At 42.4% G+C, this 26,831-nt stretch overlaps 1 protein-coding gene across 13 annotated transcripts in view; it reads right to left on the reverse strand.

Annotated features, from left to right (window-relative positions):
* Positions 1–26,831, reverse strand: part of PRRC2C (proline rich coiled-coil 2C) — a 102,799-nt gene that overhangs the window by 45,337 nt on the left and 30,631 nt on the right. For 12 of the 13 annotated variants that reach the window (XM_014605171.3, XM_014605170.3, XM_014605167.3 and 9 more), the window contains 14 exons: positions 24,623–24,747; positions 20,630–20,767; positions 16,741–16,922; positions 15,825–15,904; positions 13,417–13,550; positions 13,243–13,330; positions 12,773–12,914; positions 11,384–11,464; positions 9,780–10,410; positions 8,700–8,869; positions 7,750–8,005; positions 4,906–5,119; positions 1,883–4,267; positions 360–568 (listed from right to left, as the gene is read on the reverse strand). In XM_014605171.3, coding sequence (XP_014460657.1) covers positions 360–568; positions 1,883–4,267; positions 4,906–5,119; positions 7,750–8,005; positions 8,700–8,869; positions 9,780–10,410; positions 11,384–11,464; positions 12,773–12,914; positions 13,243–13,330; positions 13,417–13,550; positions 15,825–15,904; positions 16,741–16,922; positions 20,630–20,767; positions 24,623–24,747 — 4,835 coding nt within the window. The remainder of the gene's footprint in view (positions 1–359; positions 569–1,882; positions 4,268–4,905; positions 5,120–7,749; positions 8,006–8,699; positions 8,870–9,779; positions 10,411–11,383; positions 11,465–12,772; positions 12,915–13,242; positions 13,331–13,416; positions 13,551–15,824; positions 15,905–16,740; positions 16,923–20,629; positions 20,768–24,622; positions 24,748–26,831) is intronic. The other variant, XM_014605166.3, reaches the window with a different exon arrangement.

Genomic DNA, 26,831 nt, shown 5'->3' on the forward strand with positions numbered 1-26,831 from the left:
CTTCCTAAAGACTTCCTGTGCTCTTCATGTGCAGAGAGAAAATATATGTCTTAAGTTGATCTGAATGACTGCTAGGAGAAGACATCAAGTATAAGGCTGTGCAATAAGGCTCTTCTTTTAAAGCAAGTATTTTATTTTGCTTGCGTACCCATGTGTCAATTGTTACAAGTTTTAAAAAAAGGCCATATGCCTAAATACTACAAAAGAAGCAATTTGCTGCCTGTAAACATTGGGATAAAAGCAGCTTTATAAAAATGCACAAACTTTTTTTCAGCAGTTTAAGTGCATCTAGTTCTGGATGCATGCATACTAATGTACTGCCAGAATTTCTGGTTATCATAAACTGTATTAGGACATACTTGCATAGTTGTTGAGGTCAAATTGAGATAGAGCATCCACTTTCTCCTTGGGTTTCTTTGGACCTGGCTTGGAGTCATCTCTCTTTTTGCCACAGACATCTTTGGAGTTCTTCTGCACCACTGCACCACCACTGCCTTCTTCCTGATGTAAAGAATTGCTGCTGGTGGGCTCAACAGTAGTCATGCTTGCTGTCTGTTCTTCAAATGGCCTATGTCAGAAAAATTGTACAGAGAAAGAACTAGCCACCGTACCCAGAACATATCCAGAAACAGAGATGAAAACAGATAGCGGCATGCAACTATTATAAAGTTAAAAGTGTTTACTGTGCATCTACAACAGGGGTAGGAGAGGGCCTCAGTTGTATAGCTACCACGTTAAAATTCCTCAATGAGATTGGCTTTTACTTACAATGCTGCTTTTGGAAAACAGTTCATTTCTAAATTGCAAAATTTTCATTTCAACTTCCATTCAAATCAGTTGGTGTGGTGAAAGAACAACTCATACTCCAAAATATGAAGCTCAGAACTCCACTGAATAGCTGCTGTACCACACAACACAGCATACAACATGCACTTTAGGTTCAAATGTGTTTGACTGGTCCAGTTTAACTGGACCATGGCCTTATTTATATATCAGTTACAAGCAAAGCCATTCAGGCTAATGGGAATCTGCACAATTCTGCCTTTTTATTGTTGAACACTGCACCTATACAAATATTTCAGAGGAGCACTCATTTTCTAACTCAATGACCAGCAATACATCTTAATCTTTAATTCAGAGTTTAGATTAGTCATCACAATCTTTCAAGGCAGGGCAAAGGAAGCCATAGCTTTTAAAATGGAGTAGAAATTCAATGCAGGAATTTTTCATCTAATTGTTCTGGCGGTCAGGCTGTCGCACAATTGCTAGAAACACAAGAAACTAGCATTAGTGTCAGATGAATCTGATTTAGCAAACAGAAGTTGAACATAAAAGATAATTTCTAATGCTAAGCAACATGGCAAGTATAACCGAGCGTAACCTCCTTAACCGCAGCCTGACGTGCTTTGCTATATTAATTTTTCTACCAGATATCGACAGGGACACCCAATGGGTTAGATACAGATAAAGGATTTAAATGAGACAGCAAGAGAGTTGCAATTTTCAATCCTGCTTAATGTTACTATTTATACGAATTTACATTCAAGTGTCATGAAGAGAAATATAAATTACACATTTAAGAATAGCCACTGTGATTTTCTGCCAGACTATTTTAGTGTAGTACAGTGGACACTGACTGGAAAGCTCTGCTCTTTCTATTTTCTTGGACTTCAAGTATGAAGGCATGAAACTAAAATAAAACCCTACTACTGTGACATCCACCAACGCAAATCCTGTCACTTCTCTGCTGCCCATGATTATGAATCTTATTGGACTATGAATGGCTATGTAATACACCATAAGAAATGTGTGAGTTTTATAGTCTTTTGTGTTTGTACAGTGATTATGTATTGTGGGTGCTACTGGAAACGCAGATACTTACCCTCTTTTTCCACTTCTTGAAGGGGGACCACTCCGCCTTTCGCTCCTGGGCCCTGAGAAGTTTCTTCCAGACTTTGCTGGCCCATTGTTGCCACGTCGGTTCTGGCGATCTATCCCAGGCCGCTGACTAGAGAAACTCCTCTTGGCTATTTCCCTTTTGGGAAGTACAGTGCCCTCTCCTGATTTGACAGCTACCTGTGTAGTCACATCTGCCATTTTTTTTTCATCCCTCTCTCGTCTCTCATTGAAATCACTACTTTCAGAGGCAGTTTCCCATTCTTCATTTGCTTGGTCTGAAGAATTTTGATTGGACAAGTCTGGTGTTTTACTCCCTGAAATATCCAGTGCAGTGCTGGATACTTCATTAACTGCATTAGTAACTGTAGCACTTGTTGACAAATTAGTTGCTACTTCATTTATTTTTGATGCAGCCTCCCTTTCTTTTAGCCGTCTGAAGCGGGGTGGTTTATCTTGTCTTGGAGGTCGTGCAGGCCTTTGCCGTCGTGCAGGCCTTTGCTCTCTAGTTGGATCAAACTTTCTCTCAAACTTGGGGGTTCTTTTATCCACTGGTATGGGACCATAGTGTTCATTTCTTCTTGGTGGCTCTCCATCTTCAGGTTTAGGAATTTCTGTTTGCCTTGGATTCCATTGATTGTCTCGATAGCCTGGTCTCCTTAGTGTGGATGGACGGGGTGGGCGGCCAGTTGGATCCCTACCACCACGTCTGAACATTCCTCCTCTGCCACGCCTTGATGGCTCCCCTTTAGGAAGGAATCCTGGTTTTGGTTTGTTCTCATCCTCCCGTATGTAAGTTTTCTCTAGAGATCTGTTGTCTATTCTAACATGGTTTTCAGGTTTGAAAGACAGAGGCTTTGGAGGCTTCTTGCCTTCAACTCTCTCTTCTCTCTTTGGTTGTTTGCCTTTGCTTAGGCTGTCTTTATCTGAAAGCAGAGTATCACTAGCACTTTCATGAACTTCGCTGTCAGAGTCTGTTTCTGAGCCTCGTTGTCTTCGCCGTTTGGGGATTATTTCAAAATCAGAGCTCTCACTACGAGTTTCGCTCTCTTCTCTCTGCCTAACAGGTCCTGGAGGCACATGGTCTACTCTAGGTTTAGTGTCTCTATAATGTGGATAGTCTCTATTATGGCCTCGGCTGCCCCGGCCACGTCCTCCGTAAGAACCTCTGTAGCTGCGACCTCTAGAATAATACTCTCCCCGGCCTCTCCCTCTGTATCCCTGTTCTGGGAACCAGTCTCTATCTCTAGCTTCTTTCCAGTATGTTCTAGGTGGCAAACCAGGTTCTCGCTTTACTGGTCTGGTTTCTAAGCGAGGTTTCTCTACAACCTCTTTACTAACAGGTTTCTCAGACTGCTTGTCTTCCTTAACTGTGGAAACAGGTTGCTGAACAGAAGGCTGCTGCACTGCAGGTGGAGGTTGCTGAGTTATAGGCTGCTGAACAGCTGGTTGCTGCACTACAGGTGGAGGCTGCTGAACAGGAGGTGACTGAACTACAGGCAGAGATTGCTGGACTACAGGCAGAGGCTGTACTGCAGGCTTAACTGTGGACTCTGCCAGATTGCCATCTTCAGTTTCTGACACCTGAACTGTATCCTGTGGTACCTTTTTAGCCACAGGAGCACTCCCTGAGGTGGATTTTTCTGGCTCTGCCTGGGGAGGTGGCAACTGTGGTTGTTCCTTCTTTTCCGTCTTATCAGACTTGCCAAATTTCTCGTTAGCCACCTTTTCTCCTTCCTTTTCCTTCCTCTGCTCACGCTCTTCCCTCTGTTCACGCTCTTCTTTCATATCTCGAAGCACAGGCTTTTTAATAGGGCCAGATCTTCTTATTGGTCTATCACTACCTTCCTCCCTTCTGCCATAGCTGGGCCTAGGACCCCATCTGGTTTCTGATTTAGGCTTAAAAGGTTTTTCAGTTTTTGGACCTTCTGATATTCTGTTACTCATAAAACCTTCTTTTTTTGGCTTAATTTCTGGTCTTTCCACTGGCTCTTTTGTCTCAACAGGTCTGCTGTTCACTTTCGGAATACCTGATGATGTCTCATTCCTCTGTTCTTCTGGTTTTAAAGAATGACTTGAACCATGGTAAATGCTTTTCTTCAGAGCTGAATGACTCTCTCCTATAGGCACCAGCTCTTCCTGAGAGCTGTGTGCAATATTTTCATCAACTACTTCAAAGCTAAGTGCTGAGCTAGGTGCGTCAGTTTGGAGAGGCTGTATGTCTTCCAAAGACCTGCTTGGGAATTTTTGTACATCCACCTCACCTGGTTCTCTAAAAAAGTCTGCCTTTGGATGAGAGTCCAACTGGTTGTGTTCAACAGGGTAAGCAGTAGTAACAGCAATTCGTTCTTGTTCCAAGCATGCTTCAGGCCTTAGAAAAAACAAAATTAGATCTGTGTTTGGGAAGAGGTAGGGAAAGGAAGTCATGTTCATAGATTAATTCTCTAAAAAAAAAAAAATCATATTTCCTGTAACCCAATACAGAACTTTTGACTGTTCTAGTCACATTTGACAAAAGAATAACCAGGGAACTATCATAGTGAGAGAATTTATTATTTGAATATATTTCAATAGATACCTTTTAACCTGCTATAAAACAAAATCCTCTATTTCTGGTTACTACAATTAAGCATCTCAGTTAGTATTAGGAGTTTATTATTCTTAATGGTCAAATCAAAACTCTGAATGAGTCAGCTGATTAGCTAATATAACACAAGTTCAGTTTAATTAAAAGGAATTGCTTAGTGTATTACGCACTGTGATAGCTCAGAAAAGCAATTTCTGCATGAGGCCAAAAAAGTAACTGTCTACTTATATTTGCAAGTAGTATAAACCCAGGCAATTAAAAATCCATGACCCTAAACCAACCGTAACTACTCATGAAGCTTAAAATTTCCAGTATAAAAGGGTCATTATTTCACTTTGGTTGCACTTACAGATTGCAAATCTAAAATACAGGTGTGTAGTTGAGTTAAGTGGCATACACAAGTTGATAACCTTCATACTTACCTCAAATCCTCAGGCTCTTCTAGCACTTTGGGAGGAGTACTAGGTTGTTGAGGTTCTGCATGGGGATATGGGTCTGAACCCCACATCATGCGGGGCTCTGACAGTGATACAGCATGCTCTCTTGCTGATCGAACTATATGTTCAAATGAATCTGAACTAGTTCCTGACCCTTCCATCTGGTCTCTTCTCATTAATGGCTTGGGAGGCATAATTCCTGTGACCAAAGATTCAAGTTACATAACTGAAATTAACATCTTAAAATACCATTTTTTTTTTTTTAAAGAAACATCTTGAAAAAATTACTCACTGACTAACTTAATCATCAGGTTCATGTATCCAGTACTCCAACTCATATTTTGTTGCCTTTGTTCCTCCTGCTTAGAAGACTTTCTAATGCTGCCTGATCTCAAAAGGATCCTAAATAACATCCATACCACCCTCTTGCCTACCACTGCATCTCATCTTGATGACTTAAACATATTAATGCATTATTAGTTTACATTCAGTTCAAGATCTACAATAAGTGCTAGAACAGGGGTAACCAACCATGCTTCAAGAGCTGTGTGCAGTGCCCAGGCAGTTTAAACATAGCTCCTGAAACATGTCATTTAACAACAAATGATTAAGTTGGGATCCTGCGTGCAGATCAAGCTCTGTGATGTGCACATCTCATCAGGTATGTGTCCTGTGGCTCTCGCTTGTTTCACAAGTTTGGCCACCCTTAGGGAATCCTGACATGCGCTCCAGGGGTTCTGGAGCTGCTCTGATGCTCTATGGATTAGCTCTAATTAAAAAGTGTCTACAGCATCTGGCATATACAGGTGTCCCACATTTCAAAATGGCAGGTGGGGTGCTTTAACTGAAACTCATTTGACATGCTTTAGTTAAAGCACCCCTACTACTACCATTTTGAAGTGCAGAGACACTGAATACGCGAGACGCCCAGGCTGCTGGAGCAGGCTAATTAAAATGCTGCAACAGATTTGATTCATCAAGTCTGCTCTGATGCACTGTAATTACAGTGCATTGAAGCAGATGTCTTGCATGTCTGCAGGCACCTTTAAACTAGAGGATTTTTTTGTTTTATTTTTGGGTGGAAGGGGGAGGGGACAACTCTGGTTCTGTACAACTAAACAGCATTTGCCTAATGTTCTTGGGCAGGGGGATTTTTCAATCCATGGTTATAAAGAAATTTAGGTGAAAAGAACATTTTTGTAACCGAAGAGCTCAAACTGCCATAGTCTTGCTTGTCCTTCCTTCCCCTCTTTCCTCATTTCCTTCCCTGAAGTGACTCCCAGTTCCCACAGCTATAGATTTCATTCTTCCCTTAGCTAACTGCAACATCTTTACTTTTGACCAGACTTTCATTATCTTTAAATAATGGCTCCCACAACAGTAATCCAAGTGGCAAATCATGGGGTTTAAAAATGTCCTTATTGAGAAGACATGAAATGCATACTTTAACAAAGGTGCTAACATCCGATTACTGATATGTGGAAAAACTCTGAAGATTTATAAGCTAGTCATAAGTTTTGAATCTATATCGCTCAGTTTAACAAGCTTCACATTCAAGTTCATCAAAATAAGGCTTATCAGGAAATTTTAATTACAACCCTAACTATAACCAATACCATCTGCAACACAGCATTAAAGTATGATTTAATTTTGCAATATATACACACATGTGCTAAAGCTTAAGAATAGCAATGGATTTTCTCATTGATACTTGCATAAAAACAGTTTAGGCCCCTGGCAGATGTTGGTCTTTAAGGCACAATTAACCTGTTAATCATCATAAATAGTAACCGTGCCACAAATTCAGGCAATTAATGATTTGCACAAAATGGGAAGCCCACTACAAATAGTATTACACATTTTTGTGCTGGTTTCCATCAGGCCTTAAACTGAACATGTTGGCAGGGTAGCCCCATCATGCAGCCTGGTGGAGATGGCTGACAACTCTCCAACACTGGCAGGCTCACAGCCAGTGGTGAAACCTCGCATGAGGTTGCACCTCACTATTTTCAGGGTGCAGAATTGAGGAGAGCTCATCAGCTGAGGCTGGGGTGCTGGGTCACAGGGACGGCATGGATCCCTATGACCCAGTAGGCTGACTACCTTGCCCTGCAGCTCCCAGGGAGCTCCAGAGCAAGGTACTTGACATATCCCAGCCATGGAGACCCAGGGATTGGAGAGAAGTCTCCTAATGGCAGAGTCCCTGAGCACCAGGACCTTTAAAAACCCCCCACATACCAAGGACATAAGGACCCCACAAGATCAGGGAACCTCTCCCCTAAACCTGGGGTCCCAAAAGGCTGGGATGTTTAAAAAAAACCCCCAAACAACTGTGTGCAGCTGTTTTTCTGATATTCTGGCAAATGGAACTGTGAAATAGATCTTAGTGAGGTCCTGGGGCTGGGACTGCAGTGAGTCTTGAATTGTTTCTTGCATCTTCCCAGACTTCACTGAGAATTCCAGCCTTGGGATCACACTGGAATCTCAATCTGGCTCCCATGAAATCTGGGGGCTGAGACTGACCATCAACTGATTATTGGTCCTGACCCCGAGACCATGATCCCAGGCTCCCCCCTGCACTGGCAAGTAGAAATGGCACAATCGGGATCTAAACCCTGATCTTGAAATCGAATATCTTGCCATGGAGGCACGACTGTTGGGATTGAGAATCAGATCCCATCATTCCATTAAATTAATTTGCTACAGCCTTAGTACTTGTATAATTCTTTGCATTTCCAGCTACTGTGTGAACAATGGACAAGAGAAAGATTTTTCTCCTGGGCCAAATCCTTTGCAAATACTAAAGTGAAAATACTGGCTAGATTTTACCTGGATGCATAGGAGGCACATCCATTGCAGGCCTTCCCGACATCATTCGCGGGTCCATGTAAGACTGCATCATGAGCCACCGTGGATCAAAGCCCATAGAAGCTAAATGCTGAGGATGGGGCTGCATGGCCTGGTAAAGTGGTCTGTGTTGGGGAGGAGGGACAGGGCCACTGGAAGGCTGCGATGGAGCCGATTGTGGCAGTACACCTTGCTGCTGTTGCTGCTGTTGTTGCCACTGTTGCTGTTTCATCTGCTCCTACATGACAGATCCAACATTACAAAAAAATAATTTAAAATTATGCATCTCTGTACTGTTATTCAAAACCTCTGGATACATAAACAAAAGATTTAAGAGGATAGCCAGGAAGGGAAGGAAGGGGGGAAAACCAAAACTGAACAAATTATCAAATGTTAACTAACAAAGGTTGCACGGTTTTCAGTGAAAAGCAGGACAAACTACTATATGCTCAGTTAACATAGTAAAAATAAAAAAATAAATAAAGATGTTGCAGGTTGCTTTTCAGGCAAGTTATTTTTTGAATGTTAGGTATCGGCCTCTACAAGTTGCAAGAATCCTTTAAGAAATCCCGATTAACATCAATCCCCTTTTCATCACGGTCTTTAGGTATATATGAATTGGCTATTCACAGCAAGAGAGTGGGGAAGGAATCACATTTTCATAATTCTTTCATTATTTTCTGCTCTTTTAGATATCTTGCCTTTATATAAAAAGAAAGATAAAGTGCACCAGAGGTACTCTTGCCAATACTGTAGATCATAATACAGGAAGATGAAAAACAGTATCTGAGGCTTTTAAAGAAACTTATCACCCCATGAGTCTGAAGCCCAGTTTGAAGGTTAGAAACTCCAAGGTCAGACCTGTAACTCTATTACTTAGTTCTTAGTTATACACCATTCATTATTTTGATGCTTATGTACTGGTTATTTACCTGCTGCCTTTGAAATCTTGGTGGCAATGATTTCTGAAACTGTTTAGAATAGCCTGAGGAAACAGCAGGACGAGGCTGGGCTCCTGTATCCAGATCACTGTCGTGAGCCACCTGTAAACTTTCTTTCTCATTCCGACCACTGTCTTGTCTGGTGAAGACTGGTGGACTCTCTGCAAAAAATAAAGATAAGTTTGCATCTTTTACAACTGTTGTACATGCAAGTTTTGACACAGACACTGATATGCATTACCAGATCAGACCTTTCTTTTTAATTTGGCCTCTCTCAAATGAAAGCAGCCTGCATATGTTATCATTTTAGGATTTTAGTGTTCTAAAACCCTAAAATGGAGTGGCATGGAGTGGAATGGAAAGGGGATGTTAAATTAAAATCAGTCCTTTGAGACAAAGGTTAGTGGCTACTAATTCAACTCACACACATGGAAACTGTTTTACTAGAGGTTCTGCTAAAAGCAATTATAAACTATAGGATAATGCTGTTAATATGCTAACACTTCTGTATGAATCGTAAAATGTTTGACTTATTTTGGGTAATCCTAACATTGATTTGCAGCAGTTGTACACTTTATTTAAAAAAGAATTTGCCTATACACTTAAGTGCTGGTATTTAAATAATCCTGATTTGACAATGAAGCTCTACTTTTGGGAAAGGGTAAAGTTTAAATATTTGTTTACTACAGCTATTTGCATTCACTTTTCTGCAGTGCAGGGTTGAAAGAACAGCATCAAATTTGTTCCCTTGTATAATGGCATTCCTCTGACTGAAGTGGATTTCTCCAGCCCCCATTTAACTAGAGAAACACTAAGATTTTGCAAAAGGCAAGAAAAATTGCAACACTTGCTAAAAATGCAGGATATACAGTGTTTCATGAATTATTTCTTTCATGTTGCTGATGAACTGGTTCAAAGCATGTCAGGGCCCAACTGCCGATCTGCCATGCCAGTGTACCAGGCAACATGTTGCAGAGCCATGTACAGTGGGTGTAAAGATTAATCTCTTATGCTGTTTGTGGCTCATTTAAAAAAAAAAAAAAAAGACAACATGCAATAATTCATACATACCCTTCTCTTCATTATTATTTCTGTTTTCATTTTCTTGTTTTTCTATTACAGGTGTTATCACTGGTTCTTGAGGCTCAGGCTTTTCAGGCTCCAGCTTCTCATCTGCCTTCTCCTCCTCCACCTTTGCCTCCTCCTCTTCTTCCCTCTCCTTTTCCTTCTCTTTCTCCCCGTCTTGCTCTTTCTCTTGTTTTTCTTTTTCTTCCCTCTCCCTCTCTTCTTTTTCTTTTTCCCTTTCTCTCTCCCTCTCCTTTTCTTTTTCCCTTTCTCTCTCCCTCTCCTTTTCCTTTTCTCTTTCTCTCTCCCTCTCCCGTTCCCTCTCTCGCTCTCTCTCCTTTTCCCTTTCTCGCTCCCTTTCCTTCTCTCTCGCCTTCAGAGGGTCTTCCCGGGAGGGTTTTGTCACGCAGCCGAACTTCTCATTTAACCGTTTCAGCTTCTCTGCACAAGCTGCTTTTCTTTGTTCTTCCATTCTTCGCTCTTCCTCTTCTCGCCGCTTTCGGGCTCGTTCCACAGCTGCTGATACTTCTGTCTGCTGCCTTCGCCTCTGCTTCCAAATTTCGTCTTCATCTGGTACTGGCTTAGGGGGAAAGGGTCCCTGTCTTCCAGGTCCTGCCTGGCGATCCGGAGGTGGGTGCTACAACATTAAGGTAAAGTAAAGTAAATCTACTAGAGCACTGATGGTCAAGCTTCTGGTGCCCCCAGGCTGGATGAATGATGTGGGTCTCCATGAGCCTGGATGAGGGCCCTACATTGCCTCCCTTGGCCCCATGCCACCTCCAGTGAGCCTGTGTCTCTGGATTGGGCCCTGGGCCACCTCCATGAAAAGATTGAGCATGATGCTAAGCAGCCTGCGGGTCTCCTCACTAATCTAGAAATTTGGCAGCAGAGGAGCAGCAATAGCTGCCACTGCTCACAAGACCCTACATTTTCAGACCCACGAGGACCCCTGTAAGCTACATGGCATGGGTCCATGGGCTAGGGATTGAGCACCTTGTACTAGAGTACAGAACAACAAGTCTTTTGCACTTGGATTTTAGCATATTGCTATATAGTCAGTTGATCTATGTTTGACAGGAAGCCTTAGAAAAAAAGATCTCGGCCACAGACTAATGAGTAGGTTTTACAGGGAAGCAGAAGGGGCACATGGCTGGTCTGACATTCCTGTTGTAATTCAGATTTACTGATCTTCACCAGTATGAATACAGCACTTAGCACATGACAACTGTGACTGATGCTCTGAATTAGGAAACAGTTGATGAATTCCTGAATCCCCCTCCCTCCCACAAAAGGATGCAGAGCTTTATCACCTCTCCCAGCAGCTGAGCGTAGAAAGGGGCTGGAAAGACAGGAAGATAAGACTTCTAGCAGTGCCAAGATTTCTTAAGAATCATGAACTATTCAATTCTGAGATTCCAAATTGTAGAAAAAATTCAAAGTTAAATATTTGACAGAAGCATTTAAATTTACTGACACTGTACCTACTCATTTTGCAGGCAAAAATGTAGGTCTGTGAGGCAAGATGTGGTGCTGAAAGGACTGGATTTCACATTATTACATAGCAACGTGGCATGAATGCCCAACAAGTCAGTTTCCCATTCATCTCATACCTGTTGTAAAATAGATTTGGGGGGAAGCGTAGAACTGCCTCTCTCATGTACAGAAGGCTGTAGTGGTGCTGGACCCCGCTCCTATAGGACAAAACACAGGACTGGGAATAATTTGCTTGCTGGAATGTATGTTTGGTCAGACTTGCAGATAGCCTAAATTAAGAATGCTTCCTTGTTGAATTCAACATTTTCAAATTAAACCACCTTGCACTCTTTGTGGAAGTTGTATATACAGGAAAAAAAAAAAGAGGTCAGAACATCCATTTCACTTAAGTTTTAAATAGTTAAACTATACCCTCAGATTTTCACATATTCAAGGGGCATAACTTGGATTTAACTGAAGGCATCATCCTTCAAAAAGTCCTAACACTTCAATTCAGCAAAAAGACTAGGCACCCCCTTCCTCTACATCAACATCAAATAATATTTTGATTGAAATTAAAGGATTCCTTGCTGCCAATCTAGTCTTTCCCATCTTGCAGCTGGTGGAAGCAAAAAGGATAAGCTAATGTCCTCAGTAAAATGTTCAAATAAATGCCAGAATTTGCTTCCCTGGAAATACAAATTACAAGAACAATATACTTGCAAATCTTTTCTGCTATAGCAGGGGTGACCAAGATCTGGTCTGTGCAGCCAAGTCATCCATGATCATGGTGCTCCCTGAAAGGCTGGAAATTTAGTGACAGAGTCATGGCAACGTTAATCACTGCTACTCATCTAGCCTGGTGTAGCTAGGCGAGTTGAGCACCACAGTGCTGTAGGATAAACCAAGACCTGAAAAAGCCATCTAATGTGTGAAGTTTCTACAATGTATCTAAGACCTGTTGCTTAAAAGTTTAGGGACATATGGTGCACTGGGAAAACCTAAACTTAAGCTTTGTATCTTTCAAAGAAATCTGAAGAGATTACCTCAAGGAAAATCAGAAACATTGGAACAATTAAGTGAGAAAAGCTGCTCTGTATGCAACTCCATTTACAGTTTTAGTTATGAGTTACAGTTCTGGAGAACAAAGTGGTCAGAGACATATCTTAAATGGTTACCACCGAAGAGTTACAAGATTGAAGTAAGCAAAATAAAAAGACAACTGTGCGGTGATTTCAGGGAAATCATTGGTCCCTCAGAAGAATGGGGAAGAACACTAAGTATTCTTATGGGTTAGAGCAGGGGCAGGCAATATGCGGCCCACGGGTCAAATACAGCCTGCCAGGTCATTCTATTTGGCCTGCAGGGTCCCTAAAAATTTAGAAAATTAATATATCTGCCCCTGGCTGCTTGTTATGCAGCCCTCAATGGCTTGCCAAAACTCAATAAGCAGCCCTCTGCCTGAAATAATTGCCCACCCCTGGGTTAGAGGATTTCCTTGGGGTAAAGAAGTGATAAATACAAACCTGGTCAGGCTGAGTGCTCTTGCCACATGGTCCTTTTACTCCTGGTGAAGTAGCCTGGGTTGAGGATTTACTACTGGACTGTTCTTCTGCTTCTTTGTGGCTGTCAATACTTTGAGAATCTTTGGAAGGCATTTGTTCATCACTATCAAAGAAACAAATGAAACTGAAGGCCTATGTTAAGCATGTATTCAATAGTACCCTTTTCTGCCCAACTTCAGTTTGTCTTGTCTACTTAGACAGCAAGTTATTTGGGGCAACAACTATTTCTACTAGCAAACTAGCATCTGGCAAATAAGGGCTTCAATACCAACTGGAATCTGCAGGCACTAACATAATATACAGAAATTCATTTTTTGAATGATTAAGTCATCAAGAACAGCAATTCACTGACCTCCCCTTAAAGGGATTTTAAGATCTAACCTTAATTATGACACATGCTATAACTAATATGACTTATGACTTCAACTTACCCACTTTCCTTCTCTTTCTGACTGCTTCCTTGCTCCTCATCATCACTGAAGTTCAACTGCTCTGTATAATCTACCTCACTCTGAGCACCTATTATGGAAATAAAAGCTCAGATTAATCTATCAGCAGTGTTCAGTATGCAAACAAGAGACTTCAGAGATTCACAATATTCTCACCAGCCCAGCCTTCGTCAGCCTCAGCATCTAGATTATCAAATTTATCAAGCTCCTTGAGCTCGCTAGCACTAAGGATGGACGGACGCTCTACTGGTTCTGCGCACCGAGATGGGGGTCCTCTTCCCCTTGGACCTCTAGAATGAAATAAATAATCCAAAAAGCCCAAGATCAGTATGTATACAACAGCTGCTATGCTAAAGAAAGCAAATCAATGATCTTTAATATCTTTAAAGGTTGATTTTTAGTTACAATTAGAATCATAAGTTAATTTGCATAGATTTCACAGACTTTAAGGCTGGAAGGGACCTCGTGAGATCATTGGCTTGGTCCAGCCCCTGCCATTTTTAAGCAAATGTGATTACCTTCCTATCTTAATTGACGTAAGTTTACTACCTAGCTCAGGGGTGCTCAGTCCTTGGCCTGCAGGTCAGATGCAGCCACTGGTGCTGTGCCATCCAGCCTGCAGGGTTTCTCATGTATTTTAGGAAGCTCCCCCAGGGCCATGGCCTGAACCTGGCCAGGTGGCAGAAGGCCCAATCCTGGTTGTGGACCAACCCCACACCAATTCATCTGTCTCACAAGGCCGAAACTGTTAGCAGCACTGGCTTAGCTAAATATATCATATTGCACTAGATATTTTATAAACGTTTAGTAAAACTGTTTTGTTATTGTGCATGTCTAAGAGAAGGAGAAAACTTTGAATCAGGTGGTTTTACCATACTAAAAAGGCAGAAAACTACAAATGTCTTATTTGTGTAGATACAGCTGACTGCAGTTGGCAACTTGTTCCCTCTAAGGTGTACTGATCCGTGAGCACACCACTTTGGTCCCACCTCCCCCTTTTGCTAAGCCTGGATCCAGACTATGCTAAGCCTAATAGACTAGAATTCTCATGTAATGGATCCTCATGCAATGGACTTTGCTATAATCCTCCAAGCACAAGACTGGGGGCTGGGGAGCAGAGCAGTTCCCCAGAGCCGGTAATGGGGACTCCCCCCCCCCCCCTTTCATGATGCAGAAATCTTATGTCATGGTTAGACAAAGTGCTTTGGGTAAATGTGACATAATTTACCCAAAGCAGCTTGTCTGCCTATGTCCTTAGACCAAGACAGCTGTAACTAGCACCCCCAAACTACATCATGGTTAGGAACGATTCCTTGTGCCTGCTCCTCTTCCTCTGATGCAGAGCCAGGTTCTGCACCAACCTGCTCTGCCCCATGTACCTGAGATCTGGGGAAGCCAAGCTCCACATATGTCCCTGCTCCGGGAGCAAGGAGGCACACGGAATCTGGGCTGGGGAATGGAGCAGTTCCCCAGAGCCAGCAGAGTCCGTGCCAGCCCCAGCCCCGGGAGTGAGGAGACACATGGCCTCGGGGCTGGAGAGCAGAGCAGCTCCTCCACACCAGCAGAGCCCGCGCCAGCCTCCACCTCACCTCCTGGAGTGAGAAGGCACATGGTCTCAGGGCTAAGGAGTGAAGCAGTTTCCCGGCGACAGCCCCTAGCCCCAGCCCCCGTCTCCGGGAGTGAGGAGACTACGCCAGCCCTCAGCCCCTGCCTCGCCGTGCCATGTCACGCTGCACCCCAGCTCCTCTCCAGGCGGGCGCACGGCATTAATAAGTTAGTGTGGGGCATGGTATTAAATTGTGCGAGGCTGTGCACACGCACACCTCAGAGGGAACCTTGTTGGCAAACTCTATTTTAGTGGGTTCTAAGTAGGGAGCTGCAACCTTCTACAGCTGCTGTTGGTTGATCTCCTTGCACATAAAGGCAAATACTATCAACCTGTCTTCATGTAACCTCCCAGTCTCTCCTATTCCCACCGTTCCTATGTCTCCTCTGTCAGAACTTCTATGACTCATTCTAGCTATTTCCCAAAGCAAAGTTCTGTATCCTCCAGCCATATCACGGGTGGCTATGTGAACACCCCTATTCCTCACCTTCCCAAGTCTTATTCTTTTTGTAGGACAGATCAATTGTATTTGGTATCAATATGTTAAGCTGTATAGGAGAATGGGCAGAGCTGAAAACGTGGTGGTATGCTAAAGGCATTAACGGGTACCACCAACTAGTTCTATGGTTTAGAGACAGCCAGAGATATTGGAAGTAATGGCTCAGCTAGACAGAACTCTATGCCCTCTATTTTTTCCCTTTTCAGTGTTTTAATTTCCCTCCTTCTAATCAAAAGGGTTTTCCCCATTGATGCACAAAATTTTCCCTTAAAGTTTGGAATTGGTCAGATGCACCTTTCAAAAGTTATCATGTCACACACACAGAAACAGGAGCAATGTGTGTAAAGTCACACGAGCTCAATTAATAAAAGTCTAATACAAAATTTTGCATGCAGTCCTGATCCTACCCACAAAGAAATGGTCAGAACTCACCCAATTCTAGTATTTATGAATTTTTACCTGCTAGGCTCAGATGAAGCAGGAAACCTGCTGGGACCCTGCATTGGAGGATATGCCATTCTGGGATGCTGATTAAACATCTAGAAAAGGAAGCCCCAGATTACCAAAAGTGTTAGACCCAGGAATAATGCACTTACAAATGCAGCCACTACAAAAACCATTATGAAAATAAATAAGAATGTATTGTAACTCAAGGAGAGAATTTATCTTGAATAGTGGCATGAGTTCTTATGGTTTTTTAAATGTGTATATGGGGCTTGTAATGACCCTGAATGACAAGGTAAAAATCTTACCTCTTTCCTAGACCTATAGAAAGCTACTGGGTCCCCCAGAGCTCATCTAACATTTCTCCCAAATACACAGTGGGTTCAATAAGAGATATTTCCAACCTCCCCGCAAACAACCAACTGACCCCCCCACAAGAAAACCCCAAGCCCCCAACAAAATACAGTGAAAAAGAACAAAGCAAAAAAAATTGCTTTCCATTAAAATCAAGGCTGGTGGAGCCATGAAAAGGTTCAATTTACCAGTGAGCATTAAATGAATATCAGATTGAGATTATACACCCCATTATTTTGAAAGGAAAGGAAATATGAACTAATGCAAGGTTTGGGTGGTATGTGAACAAGTGAAAAGCCAAGTAGCCCTCCTACCAGCAGATTGGAATGCTTTAATGTGGCAATAGAGTGTTCCTGCAACTATATGTAGGCTTGTCCTCCAGAATGAATACTTTAAAAGGAATTAAAATGCACACAAGTCTAAACTCCAGCATACAAAAGAGGAACCAAACTCACTTGTTTAACTTATGCGATGTTTAGAAACATACCATAGAAGACCTAGAGAAAGGCTATGATGTTTCAAGTTAGCTGGCTAATAGCAGTTCCCTGATTTGAGATTTCATATTACTGCTACTTACATAAGGTGGCATCATTGCTCGGTACTGAGAAGAGATACCAGGTTGCTGTTGACCATTCAGCTTGGGCTGAGGTACCTGCGGCATCCGTACATCCCTCTTCTCTGCTGCCTTTTGGGCATCAGTTTGTTCTGCTGCTCCTGCTGCACTACCATCTTCTTGGCCTGGAGTTTTAACTTCCTGATCTGTTGGAGAATTTGGTGTGTTGAGATTTCTACCTTTACCTTCTCTTCAACTAGAAACATTGATGTAGAAGGAACCAGTAAAGGAGGAAGACAAGAAAAACACTGAACTACGCTTAACAACGCAGCGTGAAATGTCTTACCTAGGTTTCTGATGTGGAAGCACCAGTGCAGATGTGCGCTTTTGCAGCTTGTCATTCATGCAGGTGGTGGCTACTCTAGTTAAAAGAGGCTCCTGGCTCCCCATCCTCCTCCTCAGCCCACCTCCAAGCTGCTTTTTCTCAAGAGTTTTTTAAAGTTGAAAGTTAAATTGACTAGCCTAACTCAGGCTGTTTGCCATGATTCAAGAGATGTGTCCATGGATATATTGCTAGAACATAAAACAATTCCAGCCCTACAAGTTCTCAGTGTGTAGGTTAAGCAAACTGTTGTGACAACTTGAGGTGCATGGTGTGCCTGAAGATGGACCTTGGTCAAGGTTGGGAATCGGACTGCTTAGGTGCCAAAACCATGAAGCAAGTCAGTTCTGGCTGGAAGAGCTCAAAAGTACAATATTCCGAGTCCCATGTTAGGAGATTCCCTTAAGTTTGTATACAGAATACAGGTCTTTACAGCTGTCGGTTAAGAGTCTACCAACTCTGAAACAGAGGGGTACAGACAGGCATCTTTAGCTAGGAGGACAGCCCTTGAAGAAGTGTGGAAAAAATCCAGGAAGACTAAGCTGAAGTGATTTTTTTTGATGGTTTACCACTCCAGACAGGTAGTCCCATTCTTATGGAATTTTTTGCTTATGATAAGGTTGGAAAACAAAGGATTTGGCAGCATCCTGTATTCAAAATTCACTTTGCATATTTCCATATTCCGAGTCTGGAGAAGAAAGTGGGCAGAGTTGTGTGGCAATCTTTTCCCCAAACAAGTTGAAAAGCGTTCACTGAAAAAATACCTCTTGGTGCTCTATTCAGGATAAGAAGACAGACTTTAAAAGCCACACAAGTGGTCCTCGCCCCTACCTTGGGCAAATTCAAGAGGAAGTTGGACGATCTCCTGTCTGGGGTCTTGTGAACCCAGCATTCATTCCTGCCTGTGGCAGGGGGTCAGGCTAGATGATCTGTTCAGGTCCATCCTGACTCTAGTTACTATGAAACATCCATGTTCCTTTAAAAAAAATCATACTTCATTCTTGCTGTCCTGTAGCATCTCCCCTATGTGCGGGGTATGTAGCAGGTATTCTTATCCGCGGCCTTGTGGGCATCAGTTTATTTTTACTGCTCCTGCTGCACTGCCATCATCTTGCCCCAGAGTTTTAACTTGTCTTCTCTTGTGTCCTGTTCTCAGATCCGAGGGTGGCAGATAAGGGTGTGCGCACATGGCACTGATCAGATCCAGAACTGAAAGCTAGTGGAGGCTGGAATATCAGACAGGTAGGGAAGGTAGTTTTCCATTCTCTCATTTCGTAGTCTTCTCTGTAGTTCCTTGATTGCAAATTCTTCACCTACCAACCAGTTAACACCTTGAACAAATATACGCCCCTTCAGCAAGATAAACCAGCTGCTGTTTTTGAAGCAGAAAGAAAACTGAGGAAACACAGGCTGAAGAAGAGAGTTAAGTCCTGGAAGTTCAAGTCCCTTCATCTGAATGACAGCTACCTGCATCAGTGACTGATAAGCAAGGCAGTGCCAACATCTGCACAGGTTGCAGCTTCCTGTGAATATTCCACTGGAACAAGCATGAAAGTTTAGGGGGAGTTAAAAGAAGAGAGAAAAAGAAACCCAATTTCATGTAAGGAAGAGTAAGTGCTGGCTATTACCAACACTGCAGGCGTGTCTACATATGCTTCCCTATTAGGGTGCATGAACTCTACAGCAGGGTAGTACTTGTACAAGTGTTACCCTTGGTGTAGAGCTTTTTTGTGCGTAGCAGTGTATGTGTAGACACTGACCAGCTGGCTGGGGCAAAAGGCCAGCTAGCCCTGCACTGAAGTACTTTCATGCCCCAGCTAGCCCCTCTGCAGCACAATGGGCACGGTTGGAGCAGGCCCAGGCTAGCAGGCTGACTCCCAGACTCCTTGCCAGTGGTGGTTGCTGCAACCGAGCTCAGGGTGCTGCGCTCTAGGTGCATATGCAGACATATGCCCAGGAGCTTCCTGGGACCAATAAAGCGCAGAGCAGTAAGCTCCATGTTTTATTGTTGTCCCCTTACGGCACGTGTATATGTGCCCTGCAGGTCTCAGACTAAAGCCAAAAGGATTGGGAGATTCAGGAAAAGAAAACCCTCACTCCTCTCAAATGAAGCATACGTGGAAACAACTTAGTCTACCTATAGCAGGAGTAGGCAACATTTTTTGGCCGGAGCACCAAAAAACACCACAATGCCTACCTTGGAAGGTGCCAGAGTGCTGGCATAGCAGAAAAACAAAATGAGGGCAAGGGGTACATGGCAGGATGCCCTGCTTGTGCCCCTTGCCCCAGCATCAGCTCTGTGCTGACAGTGACTGCATGTGCACCTCAGGGAGGACTGTAGGGCAGCACACGCAGTCGTCACCAGCACAGAGCTGATGCCGGAGCTGTGGACCCTGGTGCAGCTGTTTGCAGACTGTCCGCTGCCTGCTGCAGCTGCCCAGAGTCCAGGCTGGTTACAAACAGCTGCACCAAGCTCACCACCTCTGTGCTGGGAGCAGGGGAGAGACCAGGGCTGCGCTGCCTCAGGCCCCTCCCCCACTGCCTGCTCTGAGGCGCGTCTACATGCGCTGGTGTGGAGCCAATGCTGGAGCCCGGCACAGCTGTTTGGAGCCTTCCCGTTGCAGCTGGCCCCGGCTCTGGGGAGCTGCTGCCAGCTGGGAGCCCGGGCTGCTCCCAGCAGGCAGCTCGGATGCTGCAAACCCTGCTGGGAACTCTGTTGCAGGCAGCAGCTCCCCGGAGCCGGGGCTGGCCACAGCGTGCCAAGCAAAATGGCCTCACATGCCACGTTCAGCACGCGTGCCAGGGGTTGCTGACCCCTGAACTATAGCGTGGCAGCATTTGTTCTTGGGAACACTAATTCTCTGCAGAGGAGTCTCAAACTTTCAGAGCAAGACCATTTTTTTGGCATCTTCTTGACCAACTCTCTTCCTATTCAGTATTCAGCAGACCACTTTCCTCTTATGTTTATGCAGTCATTTATTCGTCGGCGACTTCCAACAGCTATTTATGTAGCAAGAAATATTTGGAATGTATTTTTAAGCTAGATAACAGTTACAAGCTAGAAGTAAGGGGATGCCAGCTTCACGTAACTTGCAAGTATTCTTACCAGTTTGGGAACCTGTAAACTGTAGCCTAGATATAAGGGAATCATGAACATCTACAAAGTGTGAAAATTCCCCATTGTAATCTGTTAGTGAAAGGTGAACAATGAAAACAATGAATGCTGTTTAGTCAAAAATATTCAAGAGGTTTCATGTGAGAAAAAGCTAGATGCAAAGAAAATGATAAAGCAAACGAGTAAAATCTAGCAAAACAATGGAACAAATCTGTGAAGTAAGTCTGGAAAGAATATGCTCAAACTTTCACAAGAATAAGAGGTAGAATATAAGCCATTTTGTTTCTCAGTTTTCTGTTACATTTGGAATTTCTGAAAGGTAAAATTCTATCTATTATTTACCACAGATAAGAAATCTCCAGCAAAACTCTGAAACAAAGCTCTACACTAAGATATATACCAATTCAAACACTTACTTTGTGGTCGTGAATTAGGTCCAGGTCCCTGGGGCTCTTCAGCTGCATCTTTCTCTTTGCCTGATTTCTCTGGATCCCCAGCTGCCTGCAGACTGGGAAACTCTTGCTGGAAATAACGGTTTACTGGAAGAGCTGGACCTAGACAATTGTTACAAGAAAATCCATAGAATGGTTACAAGTTTCAATATAAACATAGTTCAGAAGAATCCGCCTGTAAAATTTGGCCAAACTATGTAGCTCAATTTCTAAAAAACTTAAACAATCATGGTCTTTTATTAGAGTTCAAATAAATCCTTTGTAAAATTTTGTGTTCCCAAATGAAACAAGAGATAGTTAAATCCATGGAACCAATCTACTTACCGATTAACATCAGAAATATCAAAGTTAAAAAGCCACAAGATAGACTACAAAAGTAACAGTGGATGACATGAACTATCTAAAATATTAACAGGTAGGATATCATAGGAAAATAAAGAGAGAACTTCTCTGAGATAGACACCATGTTTGTGAAAACGCACTGAAGTTTCCAAAGACTACTACACATGGCTTAGCCAAAAGCATAAGTTACACAGCTATAGATTCTGCAACTACTGAAGAACAGATAAAAATGTTTTTTCTTGAATCTTTATTGCTGTACCAACTCTTGATACAGCTCTTCCAAAAGATTAAGTTTACATTTAAGTGAGGAGGTTAAAGCACTATTAAAAAAGTCCTTAGATGAAGTGCAGAAGCTACTTTGAGTGATTTGAAAGGATGGATGAAAGTGTGCACATCTGACTTTGATGTACAGTAAGAACTAAGCCAATTAAAACAAACCTGAAACTGGAAATTAAAGTTTAGTCTCATTTTCCTTGAAAATATGATGGAATGCACACATTTAGCAATGAAATTTTATATATCAAACAAGTAAAAAACAGATAAATATGGAAAATAAACCTCATTCAAATCATTCAAAACTATGCATGTGTTTTGCTTTGTTTTTTAAAATCAAACCTACCGACTCAAACTACTCTCCAAACAATCAGGGGCAGAATCTTGAAACTTTTATTCCTCCCAAGCCTGCAACACCTGAGAGATAGGAAAATTCCCGCTGACTGTTAGATACACGGGGACATTCAGAGTAAGAAAGTGAAAACAAGACTTTCAAGATTTCCAGTGTCTTAAGTTGTAAGGTCAAGCACAAACCAAAACTTGGCAAGACCTTTTCATCTTTAAAAAAAACAAACAAACAAAAACAACACACATGCCTAATAGTTGCCTATATAACCCAGCTGTTTGTAAGCCAATTCAAATTTGGCTGTCATTTTACTAATACGAATTTGGTTTGTTGCTAAGCTTTTGGGGAGCAGTTCAGTTGTGTCCCTGGAAGTCCTCATGACAGAGGAACAGGTTTGCTCCCTCTGGCCAACTGCAGGGGGCAAGCAAGAACAAATCACATCATGGAGGTGTGTTTCCATGAAGCAGACTGTCCCTTCAGGGCTCTTCAGTGAGCTGAATGGAGGAATCTGAAAGCATTTTCAAAACACTACCTGTTGAGTTGCTACAATGTCTCAGACTAAGCAATTTCCTCTGCCAGAGTAAGAGTAAATCTCATTTATAAGCTGGTCATTAATCAAGTGGAGTCCATCTGGAGTAACTAGCCAGGCAACAGGCAATTCAGCTGTTTGACTTCAGAGGTGCTCTGGAGCCAGATAACCTTACTTACTGTACAACAAAAGATCTAAAAAAGGAGAGGCTGCGAATTGCTTTCTTTAAACAATGTTGCTAAAGAAAAAAAACCCTTCCTCTATAATTTGTCACAAGCCACTGCAACAGATGAGAATGAGGCTGAGAGGACTGCATCAGACCAGACTGTAAGTGGTCAGTCAAATGACTACTGCGTAAGGAATACCTGGAAATGCACAAGTTCCATTAGCCAGTTAAACCAAACTGTTTATAACCTTCCTGGCAGATGCAGCCCAAATCTCAAACTAAAGAATATAACGAGAACATGAAAAGAGGCATGATTTTGATTCCCCACCACCTCTATTTCCTCTGTACACAACAGACCTGTACTGTAGCCAATTTCACAGAATGAGGCAACTGTCTGCAAGAGTCCCATGGTTATCATGGCAGACATGAAATCACAAACTAAGTACTAGGGCTGTGCAACATTTTGTCGACAGTTTCGTTTGGACACTGCTCCAACTCGTTTTGAGCTCAAAACAGCAAAATCGAAATGAAAGAGAGAGCTTCAAAACAGCCTTGAAACAAAATGAGGCAACTCAAAACGTTTCAAAATTTTCGAAACGTTTTGAGTTTTGAAGCTCAAGCTGGGCTTGCCTGCAGGGAAACAAGTAGTAAAGTGAGGAGAGGGAGGGGGAAGGGGGAAGGACCGCTCTCATTATTGACCACGTAGCTGGCTTGTGACCATCATCCTTTCCTGAGGTCTCTTCCAATCCCAGTGCTCGGAGGGTGGGATGGAAAAACTACATAAAAGGCAGCATTGTTTGAACTGCCCTGCTTTTTGGCTTGGTGTCAGTTGAGTGAGGGTGTACCTTAACACCCCCCCCCCCCCAAGTTTTGCTTGTCAGCAGCTAGAGGTGCAGGCCCCAGAACCCAGACTCCCCCTACACCTAGGCTTTGTGGCCGCAACAGGCCCTAGCAGGCCTGCAGTTTTCACCCCCCCCATGCCCCAAGACAGTCCCACAAGCACCCATGCCACGAGTTTGGCTTTCAGCAGCCAGAGGTGCAGGGCCCCAGAACCCAGAAGCCCCTGTACCCATCTCCTTGAAAATTGGCAGGCTCTTTGGCCTCAGCAAGGACTAGCAGGCCTGCAGCTTTCACCTTGCTGCACCTTAACAAACAGTGTCACCCATGTCATGAGGTTTGCTTGTCCGCAGCTTGAGGTACAGTTTCCCCCAAACCCCTGCACCGATCTCCTTGAAACTTGGCAGGCTTTGCTGCCTCAGCAGGGGCTAGCAAGCCTGCAGTTCTGACCCCGCTGTGGCTTAACACATACATGTGAAATGAGGTTTTTGCTTTCAAGACTTGAGGCACAGTTTCCCCAAAACCCCTGCACCTATCTCCCTGAAGCTTGGCAGACTTCATGCCCTCACAAGGGGCTACCATTCCTGCAAGTTTCATCCAAATCAGGCCAGAAACAACAAAGTTATAGACTGTTTCGAGCTTCCCCATTATAGCCTACAGGTGAAATGCTGAAACAGCATCAAAACAGTGAAACTTGTTTCGACAAAACGAAATGGAACAGCAGTTTCGAATCTAAACGAAATTCGAAAGAAAACGCTGTTCCATCAAAATAGAACAGTGCCATTTTGCACAGCAGTACTAAGTACATCTTGAAGTCAGAGACAGCTGGCTAATTTTCTGTGCCAATAACCTATACCCATAGAAATAATTTACCTTTTTTAATACTGTGTTAAAAAACCCTTTAATTTTCTCTCAGAAAAACTACGTGTGCCAATATTTTGAGACTTAAAAGTTCTATCAAGTAAAAATTAGAACCGCCCCTCACCCCTTATGTTTTAACATGTATCCAAACAAGTTGGTAAATGTCACGGTTCCAGATAAGTGTTAGTGATAACCAATGCATGATTAGTAACTGGACCAAATGTTTACCATTTCCCTTCCCCATGCAAAACTTGCACATATTTCTGCACAACCAGAAGATTCTCCCCTGTCCTTAAGACTGCCACACTCATGGTCTCCTATCATAGCCATTATTTTCCTTACTACCAAATACAAGACCATACAATTTCTTTTTGAGTCACTTAACACTGCTGACAAGGTGCTTAGGAGGTTCACTTGAGTGACAAGGCACTCCTTCACCTTAGGACCAAAAAAGTTGTCTCCACAACTTTCCTAGCCCTTGCTGACCCAGGCAACATGAGACCAGGAGCAAAAGAATATTGAAACCAGGTCTCCCACATAGCAAAGCACAGCTAGTAGGCCTCTGGGCCAGCTCAGGTTTCCTCCACTTTTAACATCACTTACCATCGCCTTGCCCACCTGGCTTGGTACTGGCCCACGATTTGGCAACAGGAGGTGCTTCTGGTGGAGGAGGAGGAGGAGGAGGAGGTGGTGCAGGTTTTGGCTGTGTTGGTGGCACTTCTGGCGGTCTGAAATTAAAAGAAAAGATTAAAAATTAAACAAACTGTTCTTCACGGATTCAGAAGATCTGTTCTGAGGAGAGAACGAGCAATTTTGTCCAGACTTTTAATTTATTCTGTTTCCCTGTGACAATAAACTAAGAGCTCTGAAGAATGTGAAGATACCTAGATGGTACTTCCACGAGCCACTTTCCTAAAGCTAAAGAAAACAGTGATTCGTCTTGGAGGAAAAAGTGGATATTTTTGTAGGAATTATTAAAGCCATAACAATACAAATCCACAATCAAGGAAAAGGATGATTTGGGGGGGGGGGGGGGGGGGCGCATTATTTTGCTGAGTGGCGAGGTGAATGAAGCAACGAAGGGAAAAAAGTACAGAGGGAAAACAAATGGCAATTAATGTAAATTAGAAATTATAAACGGCAGAACATTGATAGCAGACCACTGTATATCAAATTAAAAATTCTGAGGTCACAGAATATCAAGAAAGGAACCTAAAAAGACACAGGAAAATTCCAGTATTATCAGGGATCAGACAACAATTTAAAGTGCATTAGATTCAAAAGAAATCTTAACAAATGTATAGGCCCATTATTAGATGGTTGGTATTAACCAAGTGTGCAATAAATAGCCCTCCTTTGCATTTCAAAAGATGCAGAGCAATGTGGCTGTAATTACAAGACAGCATAATACTTTCTATTCCTTTAGTTCAAAAGAGAGTGTTGAATACCTACCATGGCAAATATTTATAAATAAACAGGTCAAGAAACTTGCACTGTGAGTGCTTAAATGCTTAACCAGCTGGCAATGGAAACCTCTGGTTCACTGATGTTTATTTTTAATAAATCAGGAAACAGCATAAAAATTTCAGGAGACTAATGCTAATACAGTGCCAGTATGGATGGCCAGGTTAACTATAGGTCAGTTTGCTAGAAATTAATCATAGGTAATAATTATAAAGTTGCTGCGATTCAATGAAAAGCTAGTAAAATAATTAGTTTCTTGTTGCTATGGTCTGTACCAATAGGGATAGCAGACCTACAGTTACCCTGGCCAAATAGATTTCATGTCAATCTCTGAGATTACATACTGAAGTATTTTAGAGATTTTAACTGCATAAGTGTAATATTTCAAAAGGTGTGTCTTGGTACCGCATGACACTTTTGATCAAAATTAGTGCTATACAATATCTATACAGCGGCCTTTAAAAGAGATTACAAATTGGTGCACAGATCTCAGAGTGGCTATGAACAGACAATTATTCTTCAACAAAGGTGTTTTGAATGGTGTTCCATAGAGATCAATTATAAAGGATTCTTTAAGTTACTGCTGATAAAACTTGTAATTCTTGCAAAGACTGATGGAAAAGTAAATGAGGATAGGTTAGCCAACACGATCTGTGCAACTTGGTGTTAAAAACTTGGCCTATTTAAACTAAATACATTTTAACACAGCCAAATGAAGTTATACCATCTTGGAACAAAGAATGCAACCAGTTCTTAAAGTGACTGAATCCTGTAAAGCAGCGACTCCAAAAAAATTCTTATGAGTCACACTGTAGAGAATTTTACATGAATGCCCAGTGCAATGCTTCAGCTAAATAGAATTAACAATCTAAGGATGTAACAAATAGTAAATAGGAGCTGAAAGGTTATTTCACCTCCATATAAAACATGGATGAAAATGATACTAGAACATTGTATATAGTTCTGGTAACCCCATTTTAAGAAAGAAGTTGAAAAACTGGAAAGGGTTCAGAAACGAGCCATGAAAAATTATGCTTAAACTGGATTTGAAAAAAAAAAAAAAAAATTACTTTAGTGAGACACTTGGAGTTAATTTTTTCATAAGTGAAATAATCAAGAGATCCTTCGTTTAGGTGCATATACACCTTCCTGAGAGAACGTAACAGGTACTACAAGACTGTAAGGTAACAGGAGAAAGAATCAATGGCTGGATGCTCAAGTCAGACAAACTGGAAGTCAGGAACAAGTGAAGCTGGGTTGATTAAAAATGGAACAAGCTACTAAAGTGATAGATTCTTCATCTCAATCTCTTCAAATAAAGATACAGTATCTTTCTGGAAGGTATGCC

The sequence above is a fragment of the Alligator mississippiensis genome, chromosome 5 (genome assembly GCF_030867095.1).
Source record: "Alligator mississippiensis isolate rAllMis1 chromosome 5, rAllMis1, whole genome shotgun sequence".
Taxonomy (NCBI): domain Eukaryota; kingdom Metazoa; phylum Chordata; order Crocodylia; family Alligatoridae; genus Alligator; species Alligator mississippiensis.